General features: G+C 34.6%; 1 protein-coding gene and 1 long non-coding RNA gene across 11 annotated transcripts; both read right to left on the reverse strand.

Moving 5' to 3' along the window:
- Window positions 5,898-7,700, reverse strand: LOC104712511 (MATH domain and coiled-coil domain-containing protein At3g58210-like). Its single transcript, XM_010429428.2, has 4 exons — window positions 7,450-7,700; window positions 7,173-7,333; window positions 6,622-6,929; window positions 5,898-6,518 (listed from the first exon to the last, which is right to left on the reverse strand). Exons 1-4 carry the CDS (start codon window positions 7,554-7,556, stop codon window positions 6,114-6,116), a joined length of 981 nt encoding a protein of 326 aa, XP_010427730.1. The 5' UTR covers window positions 7,557-7,700; the 3' UTR covers window positions 5,898-6,113.
- On the reverse strand, window positions 8,021-15,561 carry LOC104715759. 10 transcript variants are annotated; one of them, XR_002033247.1, is made up of 29 exons: window positions 15,469-15,561; window positions 15,216-15,366; window positions 15,044-15,113; window positions 14,889-14,951; window positions 14,481-14,584; window positions 14,266-14,329; window positions 13,983-14,084; window positions 13,768-13,886; window positions 13,606-13,682; window positions 13,428-13,509; window positions 13,253-13,335; window positions 13,049-13,165; window positions 12,858-12,959; window positions 12,591-12,705; window positions 12,448-12,494; window positions 12,260-12,311; window positions 12,053-12,100; window positions 11,958-11,970; window positions 11,783-11,870; window positions 11,424-11,696; window positions 11,239-11,342; window positions 11,024-11,124; window positions 10,680-10,930; window positions 10,422-10,569; window positions 10,210-10,307; window positions 10,046-10,119; window positions 9,778-9,859; window positions 8,774-9,121; window positions 8,021-8,566 (listed from the first exon to the last, which is right to left on the reverse strand). It is a non-coding gene; the product is annotated as an uncharacterized LOC104715759 (long non-coding RNA). The 10 variants fall into 10 exon arrangements; XR_002033245.1 differs by having other exon boundaries at window positions 11,424-11,544; window positions 11,624-11,696; window positions 11,783-11,970; XR_002033249.1 differs by having other exon boundaries at window positions 11,239-11,338; window positions 11,783-11,970.

Consider the following 15,677-nt stretch of genomic DNA (forward strand, 5'->3'; position numbering starts at 1 on the left):
AGGTATATTCATTTATAGTTTTTTTTTGAACCAGGTTTATATTCATTTATAGTTGGCACGTAAACGTAGTATGATCTCTGATGTGTGTGGGTTCGTTTGATATGTACAATTAAGTAATTAAATTCTCATACGTTAAACAACAAAATTTTATATATTTATTTTCCCAAAGTGACAATTGCTTTAAAAATAATTAAACCCGAAAACATATTGTATATTCTCCAATAAAAGTAGTTTTAGTCTAAGATTAGTTAAAAGACGGGTATAAATATGTAACTTTGACGAAAAAGCAACAATTCAAAGTCTAAACCACAATATAAGGAGATTAATTGTTTACTCAATTCAATTAAGTTAGCGCGAGTGTGACAAACAAAGTTGTCTTTTAGAAAATAAACTAGTGAAGATTAATTTTGTATTTTTGTGTGAATCGGTGAAATCCATATGTATATTCCAAGTTATATAAAAGACGCGTAACCTATAAATTTGAAAACGATAAAATATTATTTTTCTTTAATAGACGAGTTATCGAGTATACATATCTAAGTATAAACTGCAATTAAGGTTACGCGTCTTTTACTATCCATGAAAAAAAACACAAAATTGAGTAATTCATTATATATCATTATTCCGTGTATGAGAAGTAAATAAATTTATGTGGAGTATATATATGGTGACAGTTTCAAATAAACACAATATTTTCATTTGTAAATTCTCTTTATGTTTAAAGCTTATAGGAAGCTTAGTTCAAAATCCTTTATCGTTTCTACTTTATTCATAGCTATTGTGTGTGGTGTGTTACATGTTAATTAAGTCCGAAATTCTCTATCATTAATTATCTATACTATTAATTGGGGAGTACACTTAGGCATAAAAAAAGAGACAAAAACATAATATATATCCATGTTGCCAAACAGACCCATTTACCTACATAATTAAAAAAAAAAATTCCTAAACTAATGGTAACAGTTTTTAAAGAAATAAATGATTAAATCTTTTCATAATTGGTTAAACGATGGATACTTAGATTTCAAATCTAATTTTGGATATGGTAATAACCCATAAATAATTAATTTCGAAAATATTAACTTTTCTAAATAGTTTTCTAAATTAGCTATTAAACATTTATAGTTTTCTAAATCCAGTTAGTTGTCGTGTGTCAAATTTGATTCAAATCATTCCTGTATTTTAGGAAGATATATTAACTACAAAAATAATACATCCTATATTTTATGAAATTATATTCAGTATAAATAATAAGTTCAAATATTTTAGGAAACTATATTAGTGATTAAGTATAAGAGATCTCAATCTTTAACAAATATTCTAATAATTAAAGTTAGAGATTTATACAATTTTTTAAAAACACGATTACAAATTAAAACATGACATTAAATCTCTTTTAAAATGATAACTTAAATTGATGCGAGATGCTAATTAGTTGAAATTAATTAAATATTTCGTAAAACATGAAAAATATTTTTTAAATATATATAACTATACAAAAACGAAAACACAATAATTATATTAAAACATTTATCATCAATTTTGTTATCTTTCTAATATACAAAATGAAAAGATTAATGAGAAGAAAAAATATCAAAGATGTTCTGAGGCTTTCTCATATCTTTATCAATTTAAATTAGACAAATTTATATTTAAATTAAATTAGACAAAGTTATATTTTCTGTCAAAATTTATGTATAATAGGTCTTCTCACTATTTTTAATAAAATACAAACAATTAAAAAAAAACCTGCACGAAAGTGCGGGTTGATCCATAGGTTTAGTTTATAGAAGTTAACCCCAAATAATTTGAGTTTTACTAATATATAATTAATTAAAAATACTAATGTATAGGGAAGATCGAGTAAGAGACAGGAACGAATAATTTTTTTGAAAAACATTATATAAACTATTTTTATAGAAAAAAAAGAACAAGAAATATATATATATATATATATATATATATATATATATATCAAGATGGGATTATAAAATTTGGATAGTTAAATTAAATTTCAAGTGAATCCAAAATTTATGGTGAAGCGATTATTATTTCAAACATTTAGAAATTTGATGAAAGAAAACCAATATAAGTTTTATGTTATAAATGATGTACCAAATAATTATATTTACAAATAAAATGTATGTGGATGCGAATCATTTACCTACTTCCTTATTTGTTGGACTAAAATATATAATCTCAAATTGATAAAATCTTATTAGAACTACGGTTATAAGATAGAACAAAACACATGACATACTGTATATGAGATGGGACGGGTTCCCGAAACAGACATACTATCTTGCTTTTACTACTTTTTAATGTACGTAAATCTAATCATCCTCTTTTCTAAATCAAACTAAAAATAAATTGGCACAAAGTTGGATTATGAATGTTAATAACATTTTTAACAAATAATAACTCTGCATAGTCCAAACCTAATTGCAAACTTCGTTTTTTTTTTTAATTAACCCCGCACGTATGTGCGGGTCCAATCCTCAGTATTATATTAAATGTTATATCTTTTCTAATCGATGTATAGAGAGATAGTGTACATGGACACAAAGAGGTTGCTTTCCTATGCGGGTCTATGTAATTGCATGCTTTCTAATTTTTAACTCTACTTGCCACTGCGAGCTATAACCCTACTATCATGCGCTATCAATCAGTGAATTTAAACCACTTTTCATCAAATCATTAGTTTCACTTTCTAATTCTCAAATACAAGTATACACGAATATAGATTAACCTTGAGTGGAGAAGAAACAAACAGAATTAGGGTAAAACAAATTCTACCTTATTAAAAGGGTGTTTTAGTATTATTTTTTTCTTTATTTTCTTATCAAGTATACACGAATATAGATCAACCTTGAGTGGAGAAGAAACAAACAGAATTAGGGTAAAACAAGTTCCACCTTATTAAAAGGTTTTTTTCCTAACTTGCAGTATGAGATATACTAATATGATCTTCTCCAATTATATCCATGTAACCATATCTGAACACATATGGAATTTTTTTTTAAAAATTGTCGATAACTCAAGTATAGACAATAACACAATACTGGATATGAATCGGATTATAATTTTTTGAGTGGGGATTAAAGGGATAACATAAAAAGTATGTGTGACTAATTAATTAAGCCCGACAAATATAGGAGAAATGTGGCTAGAAAGAAAACCTTTGTAATAGTATAATAATACTACAAAGACACACTTAATTTTGTCTGATAAAAGAAGACGACTTTATGTTATGTGATGCACACAAGTTGAAGATTAGTTTTAAAAATATCGATTTAGATGGGACATAATGCATAACAGTTACTTAACACAAATCAACATGATTCATATGTTTACATTTCTTTTGAAAGAAGAACCAATTATATCCAAGGCAACATATGATTATTCTTTTTTACATCTTTTCCTTTTACAGAAACTATAATGATGTTTAATTAATTAATTAATTATGATTGGATGAGTATGTATGGATGGTGGTGTTAAATTAGGTTTAAGAACCCTAAGGCTTACGCTGTTCTAACAATTAACCTCAAAGCAGCTTAACTTCCTTTGCCTTATCTCAATGGATGTTTCTAAAACATAAAACATATTTCAGACAATTTAATTAACACATGTAAAGATTTTCCCTTGATCTAAAGTTCAATGCATCAACAAACTAATTCATGTTAGTAGAAGACTAAAAGTGTTTGACCCACTTACCAACTAGATTTCATTCCTCAATCTTGCAAGAGAATCTTTGTTTATAAGTCTCTATATAATTATATCCAAAACATGGCGGTCTCATACATATAAGTTGTCAAGACTCAAGATCATATCAAGTAAACTTCAACAAGAGATCATTTCCTTAAAAATGTAATAAAAGGAGTTATTTCACATTACTAAAAACTTGGAGCAATTTTTCCTGCCAACAGGAAACCTAAACTCTCTTTTTTAGTAACCAAAGTTTTGAGCTTTGGCTCTCATAATCTAGTTGGAGTGAAAGAAAAAGAACAGATAAACCTAGTCTAGAACTTGTGACGACCTTAACGCACTCCTTACACTATTCAAATTCCTTAGCTGACTCCTCTGAATGCTAGCAGTAGTTTCCAAGAGATATTGAATCCTCCAAGTACTATATATATGGAAATCTTTAACTAGCACATCGGCGGCCCGTACTAAAAGGATTCAACATGTGGACTTTAAATGGGCTCATATGTCGGCCTATAAAGATCGGTAAACCAAAAGAAACAAATGGGGATATTTACGTCTTTTTCCACGAGGAAACCCTAAAGAACCCTAATGATATCGTTTCGTCTGTAATTGTGTGTGTATATATATATTTCATCCTAAGTCAATCTTGTCATCAGCTCAGAACTTTACATTCTCGCCGTCTCTGTTTTTTTTCCAGTGTCCCTTCTAACAATTTTTCGATTAAAAAAAGTTGGCTCCTTTATTATATTCTTCTTAGAATACTCTGTTTTTCTGAAAGATTTTTTTGAAAAGGATCGATTTTTATGAGTTTTTTTGTGTGTGTGTGGAAGAAGAAGAGAGATATGATGATTGAACTTTGTTTCCCTATTGGTTTGATAGCCGATATGATGGCATCTAACGTATTAGCTCTATCTGATCTTTCATCTTCTTCTTCTTCGATTTTGACATGATTAGCTTCGTTTTATAAATTCTGATTCGGATTATATATATAATGAGAGGGTAAAGAGAATGAAGTGATGATTGAACTTTGTTTCCCTATTGGTTTGATCGCCGATATGATGGCATCTTACGTATTAGCTCTATCTGATCATTCTCTCCAAATCCTCTCTGTTTTCCAAAATTTAGATATATATATATATATGTTAGGAACATTGTTTCAAATTTGATTCGTAGTCACTATTGTAGTTAGTTCATCATAAGTAACTACTGTCGATCAATTTACTTGGATATTTCTTCAGTATGAGAAATTGAATCCTTTAATCTGATTAGTTGTCAATAATAAAGCATTATGTAATTCTAAATTCGATGTTCTGAATCGGAAACAGAGTGCATGGCTCATCGTCAATAAAGTCTACGAGCAATTGGACAAGTAATAATTAATCAACCCCTAGCTTAAACTGAGCTGAAGAGTTTGATGTTTTTCTTGACAGTTAAACAAAGAGACTCATTTTTACATGCTGACAAATGATAATTGAAAAAAAATAATCTTAATTAGCTCCTATGATGTGTTAAATCATTCATATTGGTTTTGGACGACTAAGTTGCTTTCTTAACATTTGCAAGAACCGATCATTATATCAGAAAAGACTCGAGAATTCCAAAGATGAGAATGTGGACTTGTTATTAGCTTCTTTCCCCCCCATTCAAGACTACTCTTGCAATCGAACCATAGGAGGAATGTGAAGGACATGGAGCCCTATTCCTACTAAGTGGCGCCCAAGTATCGTAGTAGTAACCAAACAGACAAGTCTTGAACTGGAAAGCACATTGCGCCACACACCAGGTGCAAATTCGGGCTATCTTCAGCGTCACAGTGGACTGAGTTGGGCCTATTTATCGCCTCATGATAATTCTTAGATTGCAAGAAACAATGAGTGTTTACGTAACTTCACTAAGAAATCTATTTACATAGTCTTGAATGAAGACAAGCTCGTGCTGCTTGGTTTACAAAAACACATAGCGAGTCCCCCCCACCAAAAAGAGTTACTTAGAGAAAAAGCAAAGAGGAGAATTCTTATGCCCCTTGGATGACTAAGATTTACTGCTCTTTGCACTTGATAACAAGTGACGAGAACGTTAATCACAGGCGATTAAGGTTTTTAAATGAGCTCATCACATTCTCGTTGAAGAGAATTAAAGAGTTATGATAATGGAAACTGCCAAACTGGTTAAACTTTGTACAGTATTAGCCATTCCCCTCCAAGAGTTTCTCTGATATTAACCATAAACCAAATTAAATACAAAATCACAAAGACACTGGTCTCTCTAGCTATAAATAGGTTTCAGTCAGCTCGATGAAATAGACTAATATTGACCATTTATCTCAGATCCTAAGTTTTAAGAGGACTATAATTTGGAAACATATATAGACTCAAACAAACAAACACCAGAACATGCCAAAGTCATACTTAGATAACATCATCCAATGTTAGAGAAACTCTAGCAGCCATCACCTTTGCCTTTTCTTTCTCCAGCAAAGCTTCTATGTCTAAGCACTTCTGCTTAAACTCCTTCAAATCCCCCTCTAATTCTTGAATCCGAATCTCACCATTTTGCTCTTCCACCTTCTTTTCCTTTACATCCTTTAGCTTTTTCTCCAACCAATCCACCTTAAACCCCGAAACTTTCACGTATGTTAGTGCATTGTCTGCTTCCACCAAATCTTCATTGGATAGCCTCTGTGGTGGTTGGCACAATGTCTCGATTAGGCTGAGCAAGAAAGTCATGCATGCTTTCCTCAGATGTGGGTTCTTTGGTCGGAACTCTTTTGCAATGTCCGGATGTTTTTCAAATATACGCTTCACAAAATCCACCTGCCAGTGAATTTATAAAAAGATGAGTATAAATATATACATATCAAGAGAAGATAATGATCTATCTCCTTACAAAGTATTCATCTTTCTAATGTTTCTTTACCTGTGAAGGAAGAAGTTGGAAACCATTGATGTCCATGAGTTCACTAACTGGTGGAGTCTCGTTGAGCAGTAAGTCATTAGACTTCAGACTATCATAATCTACCTTAACCTTTTTCAGAAGTTGTGTTGACTCTTTAAATTCAAGAGATACATCTAGTATCCCAATAACTTCAAGAACATCTACTTCAGCAACAATATTGAGTTCATCGTTCACAAGGAACCCGCCATCTTTGGCATGAAGATTGGGAAGGGGAAGCATTTCTGACAAACCCCATCCTGGAATCTTTTGATCAAACCACTTGCTTGCTTCTGTAAAATCATAAAAAACAGAGAAGAACAAAAAAATCTAATCACTTCACTTAATCATGTGGACTAAACAACAATATCGAAAAAACTTGGAACCAAACTTTAAAACTAAACTAAAAGTCTAAAAACCACCCAAACTTAAACACCCTTAAGAAACATACAACTCCAAGCCCAAGGAGCCAGAAACTGAAACGTCTAACTAAAGTACTTGTTGTAATGATCACGGGGGTGGGGAAATATAATAACCGTTTCGTTTGGAGCTTTTCTCAGAATGTTGATTAACAACACTTAGGAGATAACGTGCACGTATTCTCCATCCAGGTGGCAGTGATTTATTATCAGCCACTTCCAAAAACAGAGATAAATGACAAGACTTATTGAATCCCTCAGGATGGACAAGAAGATGCCTGCGTTAAAAAACAAAAAGAATACGAACCGTCACCAAAACAAAGGCAAAAAAAAAAAAAGGTCCAAATTGAACGAAAAGCATTAGAAGTTGATACATATAGTTCAATCATCATACCATGTGCAGCCACCCATAACGAATTGATCAGAATAAACGGCCTTAGATTGCAGAGAGGAGAAGTTTGGTATCACCCATGTGAACTTGTTATCGACTAGAGTCCCCATTGAAGTCCTCCGCAATCAAACTACCTCAAACTTGTAGTGGGCGTGAAACCCTAGAACCTACCCGAGAGTGGCACTAACAACCCACACATCCAAATTTGTAAATTAGACTTTAGAGACCCCCCCCGCCTCCCCATTATATGGGTTTCACTTTAGGACTTCGGCCCAATTTACATTTTTCTGGCCCATTATCTGCTTTATACTGGAGACAGAGACGACCATAAGAAAGCGACTTAAAAAACAGAGCGTGTATTGACATGGAAATATGTATCTATTAGCAATGAAATAATCAAACAACTTCAATGGTTCTACCAGTGAAGCTTAACGACAGCTGCTTAAAGTCTTGAGCTGATGAGATGTGTCCTGAAATCAACCAAAACATTAAACCAACCTGAAACCTCATAAAAATAGACTCAGTTTACACACACATAACCAGCTCTGTACCAGTGACGATCTGTTTCATAGACTTGAAAATGAGCCATTTAAAAGGCATTGCTTTTTCATTACTAAAAAGCATGCTTTACATTTACAATATCCTACCCATCTTCACAAAAAGTGGAAACTTGATTTCTCGACATGGGTCACTTTACCTTCCTAAGTTACAAGAGGACTCTAATTACGAAATCTAAAGACTCAAATGAAAATCATCCAATGTTAGAGGAGCTCGTGCAGCCAACACTTTTGCCTTCCCTTTCTCCAGAAGAGCTTCCATGTCTAACCACTTCTGCTTAAAATTCCTTCAATTACTCCTCTAATTCTTGAATCCGAGTGTCACCAGTCTCCTCTTCCTCTTCCTTTACTTAATCCAGCTTCTTCTCCAACCAGTCCACCTTAAAGCCTGCATCTTTCACGTATGCTTCTGCTTCCACCATATCTTCACTGGAGAGCTCATGAGGTGACTGGCTGAGTAGGACATTCATGCATGCTGTTTCTCAGATGTTGGTTCTTTGCATGGAATCCTAATGCAATGTCTGGGTATTTTATAAAAAAAAATACGGCTTACAAATTTTCACCTACAAATGGAAAAGGATGAATTAAGTAAGAACTCATATGTAGACATATCCAGAAACACAAGGGTATGCACTTGTGGTGGGTGACTTTTAAGTTTAATTCTCTATAATTAAAAGTGTTCTACTTCTGACAAGTCAAAGAAAGACAAAAACCATCTCTGTCCCAAAACCAACAAAAAGAAGAAGAAGAATTAAAAGTGTTCTTCTTACCTGTGACGGAAGGACGTGAAATCCATGGACATTCATCCTGGTTTCCTTCTCTAGTTGAGTCTCATTGAGTACATCACTAGGAACTGCACCACCATCATTTAGCTTAGTCTTTTTCAGAGGACTGCTTGCCTCTTCAGATTTCTCTCCGGATTTCTCTACAGACTCATCTTCAGATTCCACTAAGACAACAGCTACTTTGCCAAAAACTTTTAAAATAGCTACTGTGATTATAATCTTGACTTCTCCATTAACTAGAAAACCCACTGTCTTTTTTAAGAAGGTCGAAGCGGGGAATCATTGCTTCAAAACAAGCAGCGGGAGTCTGTTGATCAAACCACTTGTATTTCGCTGTAAAGAAAGCAAACCACTTGTTTTGAAGTGTAGAAAGAATTCACCTCTCTCTCTCGATTCTAATTCTAACACTCTCTCTACTGAGTACTGACCTAACCTGAATAGAGATGAGATGTCCAATTCTCAAATTTTGTCAATGGTTGAAACAGTCAAAGTTAGATTGAACCAGGACAAGGAATGTTTTCAGTTTTACTACAAGACTAACTCTAAGACTAACTCTTCTCACTGTAATAACAAGACAGTTTCTCGTGACTCAAATGAGCTCTGCATCGTTGTTGCATGTAAAGTACACATCTTAATGCATCATCTGATTCTTACTTCATATCCAAAGACCACTTGTTTGTACAAGGTGGTAATATAGCTGATTTGATTAGTGCATGGCCTTTGCGTTTAAAAGGTTTTAAGACGCAAAGCGCCCGTTGGAGAAAGTCAGAAAGATGGGCTTGTCTCTGAGCTGGATGCTAAACCGACTCGGGTTTCATTCCCAAAACAGAAAACTAACCTAAAGCAACAAACATTCACACCTAGACAACCAGATTACTCAAAGAGCTTCTAACCCCCAAGAAAAGATGGTGCAACTCACCTTTGGATCTAATAAAATCATGTGGTGGTAGTTCATTTAATAAAGAGTATATCCTAATTATATGACTTACCATGAATTTTTTTCTTGAAAATCTCCACAATCTCCTTAGGATCGATTTTAGTCTGTCCGTAGCCATCAGTCTCGTTCATTTCCTGCAAACATAATACTGATTGCTTTAGCACCAATCACTAATGAGGATAGATATTACCTCTTCTAAATTTATGGAGATGACATATATACATCGATCCCTGCCAACAGGACGTTCTGAAGTAATGCCACACTTTAATAAGCCATTTCTACGAATGCACATGATGCTTCAAAAGTAACAATTTCAATACCTGTTCAGCTAAAATGACAAGTTGATAGATGGCAGCAGGTATACATCTCCAGCAATAAGCATGCAAGACTTTCCCTGTAGATATCATAAACGTTAGTTGTAGTTTGACAGAGAGTAACAAACAATGCCATCAAATCATCTCCACTGTATTTTGAAAAAGCATACCTACTGCTTCCTTAGGTAACAATATTAATGTAGGACCTGAGTTAGCAAAGTGATACTTCTCCTCCACCAATCAATTTCACTAGCTCATCATGTACAATCTGCAACATAGCCAAGATAAGAAGCCACACTTCAGTCAAGTTTAATGTTTCCGAGCCAGCTACCAAGGCTAATAATTCATGTATAAAAAAAATAGCAGTGAAAAAAAATCGAACCTTAGCCTTTGAGTTTGATCTGCAAGCAGCCTCCTCGAGTCCACCAGTCAACAGACAAACTCTTCACTTGGCTCCTAGTGTTATGTGTATCTTCCATGGCCAGCAACAGTCTTCCATTTCACCCAACTCAATAGCTATCGTCTCGCTTCTGAACAGAGAATATCACAAAGAAGACAAAATAACAAAAGAAAAAATTTACAAAACCACCCAACAGAGATCAAAACGAAAAAAAAAAAGAAGCAGAATTGGAAGGCAAACCGTGGAGGAGACAGGAGAGAGAAGCTGAATTACAACTCGTATAACTGGAAGTCAGTACTTTGCACTCATTATCTTCTTCTGTATATCTTCAGCATCTTCTTGACGCATCTTACAACTTCTGTTGCCTTCTCTACAAATGATATCACATATCCCCTTCCTAGAATTTGTCCAGCCATTCGATCTTGATAAAAGGGTACAAGATCCTCCATCCGCTCTCCACGTCCTACCAGTTTAATCGGTTTTCCGTATACCTATTGACACCCAATTAAGAGTAAACTATTAACGTAAAACGTTAATTAAGTAAACTTCTATGACATAATTAATCAAAGAAGAAGAACACAAACCTCCTTTTGACACTCAAAGCAACACCACCTCTTAAATCACCATCTAGCTTTGCCACAATGGCTCCTGTGTGATTCCTATATATTGAATGTTGCCACCAGAGCTGTAGGAAACACATAAGTTTATATTAGTATATGACAGATACAGGTGCAGTTCTGAAACAAAGTCATTTTCAGGATGTTTCGAATCTTCTTGACGTAGAATACAAATAGCATACCTGCAGCTTCTTGTCCAGTAATGGCATCAACAACTAGTAACACTTCTCTGGGGTACACTAATTTCTTCACGTCTTTTAATTCGTCCATCATTGGCTTTATCTATCTGTCACAAAGAGTCAATTTCATAACCAAATCGGCAATGAATTTATGATACAACAATGACTCTCAAAGAAGAAAAAATTACCTAAAGCCTCCCTGCAGAATCCATAATATCTAGATTACTCCTTTTAGCTTCTTTTAGACCTTGCTTTAGCTATATCTGAAGGTTGGTATACATCTTCAGCAGTAAGCATGCAAGACTTCCCCTGTAGATATCATAAATGTCAGTGTAATTTGACTGAGAGTAACCATCAAAATCTCGACTTTATTTTGAAAAAGCATAACTGCTGCTTCTTTGGGTAACAAGCTTGGCATTTGAGTTTGATCTGCAAGCAGCCTCCTCGAGTCCACCAGTCAACTGAACAAACACCTCGGCTTTATAAATAAATCCAAACTATAGTGTTTCTGAATACAATTAGAAATGGAGGTGAAGTGTATGTATACCTGAAAGAAAGCATCCCATCCCAGACAAACCCGAAATCTAAGAAGTTGTTTCTGTCACTAGCTTGAAGCATATCTTCATAGTATACCGCTGCAGCCGCAGGCAAAGTTTTGAGGAAGTGGACAAGGGAAGACAAACACCTATCTATACTTAGCTTCAAGCCTTTCAAACACATACAATTTACGCAAAACTGCAAAACGAAACATAAACCTGAGATTCTTGTTACACTATTGACAAAAAAAAAAAACAGAAACAAATAAAACACAACGTACCTGCTTCATGACTCCATTTAGCTCTCTATACAGGCCCTGCTCTTGTATCTGAAATTGCGTTACGATTTATAAATTAACAAATAAAACAGAATCTGCAATTTAAAGCAACTTGCTGACTTAAAGATTGGCAAATTGAAGTGGACGCGGAAGGAAGACGTGTTGAGTCAAAGACACCTATAACTAGAAGAAACAGTTTGATGTTGTTACCTTTTTGGTTCTGAATCTTCTTCATTCTTCAAACCCATAGCGTATCTCCGATCTGCACAAAAATAGAGAATTAGAAGAAGCTTCGTTAACTATTGATTTAGCTTCAAGCTTTTCTGAACCAAAACAACGATCTAAATAAAAAGCAAAGTTGAGGAAGCGGACAAGGGAAGAGAAAGACCTTTATATACCTTATACTTAGCTTCAAGCTTTTCAAACACATCCAATTTATGCAAACCTGCGCAAAACGAAACATAAACCTGAGATTCTTGTTACACTGTTGATAAAATAAAATAAAAAGCCATAAACAAAAAAAAAAAAACACACAATGTACCTGCTTCTTGACTGTACATTGTATCTTCAATCCTCTTGGCTGCCTTTTCTTCTCCAAGTCCGTATTTCAAAAGCACTGCAGCGCTCAGAATGGTTGACAATTGGTTCGCCTTATCCTGGAAATTCAAAATCATGCGGGTTTATGTATGTTCAGAACCATGTAAAGATTCAAAGAGTCCAGGTCCCTGAATTAAACATGCGGGTTTATGTATGTTCAGACAAGATCGTACTTCTGCATACTCAAAGATCAGATTGTTTTATATTATACCGAATCACTGAGACTGGGCAGCATTCCTATGCTTCCGGTAATCATTGAAGCTTCATCGGATAATATATCACCAAAAACGTTGTTTGTAACAATGGTGTCAAACTGCGTATATGAAACAATTAACCCATTGTAAGTATTTACATAATTCCCAAAGCGCCATCAACACTAACTAGTTTGGCAAATACACCTACCTGTTTGGGGTCACTAAGAAGCTGCATCGTAGCATTGTCAACATACATATGTGACAGCTCAACATCAGGATATTCAGAGGATAGAGCTGTTACTCATTTCATCCGTAAAATTGTGGCCTGCAGAGAAAAAATCGCATTGATATTAGTGTTATATGTGTTCCACAAGAGAGAGGAAAACAAGTAAAAGAAAACGTAATTACCAACCTTGCTTCCAAGACATTAGCTTTGATATCAGAGTTATATGCGTTTCCGAGCAGTCTTGAAGGCAACAAGAGCAACGTATCAATCTGCGAAACATAAGAAATGCTTAAAAATATTAGTCCATAGTACTGAACAATTTATCCTCGGAAATCTGTACCTGAGATTTTCAATCAAGCACCTCGTGGGTCTTTTCAGTATTAAACCAAATTCTTTGCCATTCTCATTGGTCTTTATGCCCCTTGGCTCCCTAAAGTAAATACCTGTTAGCATGAGACATCCTACTTAAAGATATTGTCCCACTACAGAACGAGAAAAAAAAGAATTACGATCAGTTTTAATAAACTAATTAAATTGACCTCATGCAAGCTCTTCTACAACCATTAGATCAACACCTTCTGCTACCTCTCTCTTTATGGTGAAAGCATCCACTTAACTGTACATAAAAAACAATAATCTGAAGTTCATACAAGAAACAAAGTTCAGCAAGAAATATCTGAGATTAGGCTGAGGATGGTTACCTGTGGGCTAGGGCAGAACTATAGCAGGTCTCAGATTTGCAAAGACTTCAAGACATGCACGAAGCTGAAGTAACCCCTTCTCAGGCCTCAGATGCTTTTCATTTTTATCCCACTTGTACCTTAAATTGTACCAACATCAAAATATGAGAAACTGTAAATCCCAAAAAAAAGTTAGAGCAATTAACATAAAAGTTGGGACAAGATAGAAGACAGACCTTCCAATGGCTACAAGAAGCACATTCTTTTGCAGCGATCCGGAAAGGGAACTCCCAAAGCAGCGCTTCCAATGGGCTTCTCCCGGAAGCTAAATTCCACTCCTGATACAGAGCACAGACGCAATGTCTTAAACATATCAGTGGCAAAGATACACCCCCTTTGATTACAACCAAATAAACCCTACCCACAATTCTAAATCCCTTTCTTCAAAAAAAAAAAATCTCGCCATCTTTCAATTAGACAGAAAACAGAAAGTTCTCGCAAATGAACAAGAGAGAGAACCTTCCAAAGATCCAGCTTGCTGAAGCACATTTTTGGCAATTGAGACAACCTCCGGCCGCGAGATCTGAAACAATATCACCAACAATGAACCAGTCAGAATTGTATCGAACTGGAACATCACAAAGTTAAAATGCATTTTGTAAGAATCATTGCAGTCAATACATGAGGAACTGGAAAAATTGTTCCAAATTGGACTGGCTTTACGAAAAGAAAACCTGTCATGGGTGCTGAACAAGATCCATCGCAGCGGTTTCAATCAACAGATGACTCACTTCAACCTCAGGATACTCTGAAGCCATTGCTGTGACAACATTGATCCCTGCACCCAAAGAAATTTCAGGAAAAAACACATGGATTATGGATGTATTTCATCATTTCTAATTCAGCAAAGAAAGACACAATCTTCGACTCTTTCATAACCAAAACAAATGGAAAAATTATAAACACGATCAAGAGCAAAATTATATTTTTGGCTAAACACTTATAGCTCCCGGATGATCAGAAGGTCAACCCCTTCAGCTGTGTCATTTTTTAGATATGTCAAATCAACCAACTAAGGCATAGAAAATGTCCAAAGACAATGAAGTTAAAGACTTTGATGAACATAAGCAGTGATACTGTACCTGTGGTAATACTGTGATCGGTCACAAATACTTCAAAGATCTGCACGAAGCTGCAACACACACCTGTTTCACCCAAAAGAAACAAACAAAATGATTAAAAAGCAAACTCGACTTACTTTTATGGAAGTGGACAAGGGAACAAGAACCAATGTTACCTTTTCATCAGTTTCATGTTGTTACTGTAAGAAAGCCGGCTACCGTTTTTGTTCTGAATCTACTTCATCCCTGAAAAAATCTGAATCATCATTCAATGAATCTACTTCATACCGGCACACATGAACACACCTTTTACCCAAAAGAAAGAAACGAACATATTATTAATCTTACCTCTAAAATATAAATACCAGGTGGAAACAACGCTTTCTCAACAGCCTTTTCATAATTCTCAAAGTAATCACGGAGTCCCACATTTGGATTCTCCACTTAAGACACTTTCGTTGAAGCTATTGAAGATGTCTCTTGTTTGAAGATGAAATTCCTGCAACAGTAAGAAAACGAGTCCTTGTACATTAATAAAACAGATCCATCAAGCTATGAATATGTTCTAATGTGATGATAATCTCTGATGGAGGGTATTTACCTTGAGTTCTGGCAGATGTGGAGAACTTCTTTGTGGTGCAGGCAAAAGCTGGAGCTATGGAGTGAAGAGCTTAATTTGTGTAAGGAGCTTAACAGACATCTTCAACTATTGGCAAGAAACAAGAGAAAAAACAAAAAGTTAGTTAGAATCGTTTATAAGTTTCATGGAAACAATAACTGTAAGGAAACAGAGAATAAAGATTGATGATT

Source organism: Camelina sativa, chromosome 9 (assembly GCF_000633955.1).
Source record: "Camelina sativa cultivar DH55 chromosome 9, Cs, whole genome shotgun sequence".
NCBI classification, from domain to species: Eukaryota; Viridiplantae; Streptophyta; class Magnoliopsida; order Brassicales; family Brassicaceae; genus Camelina; species Camelina sativa.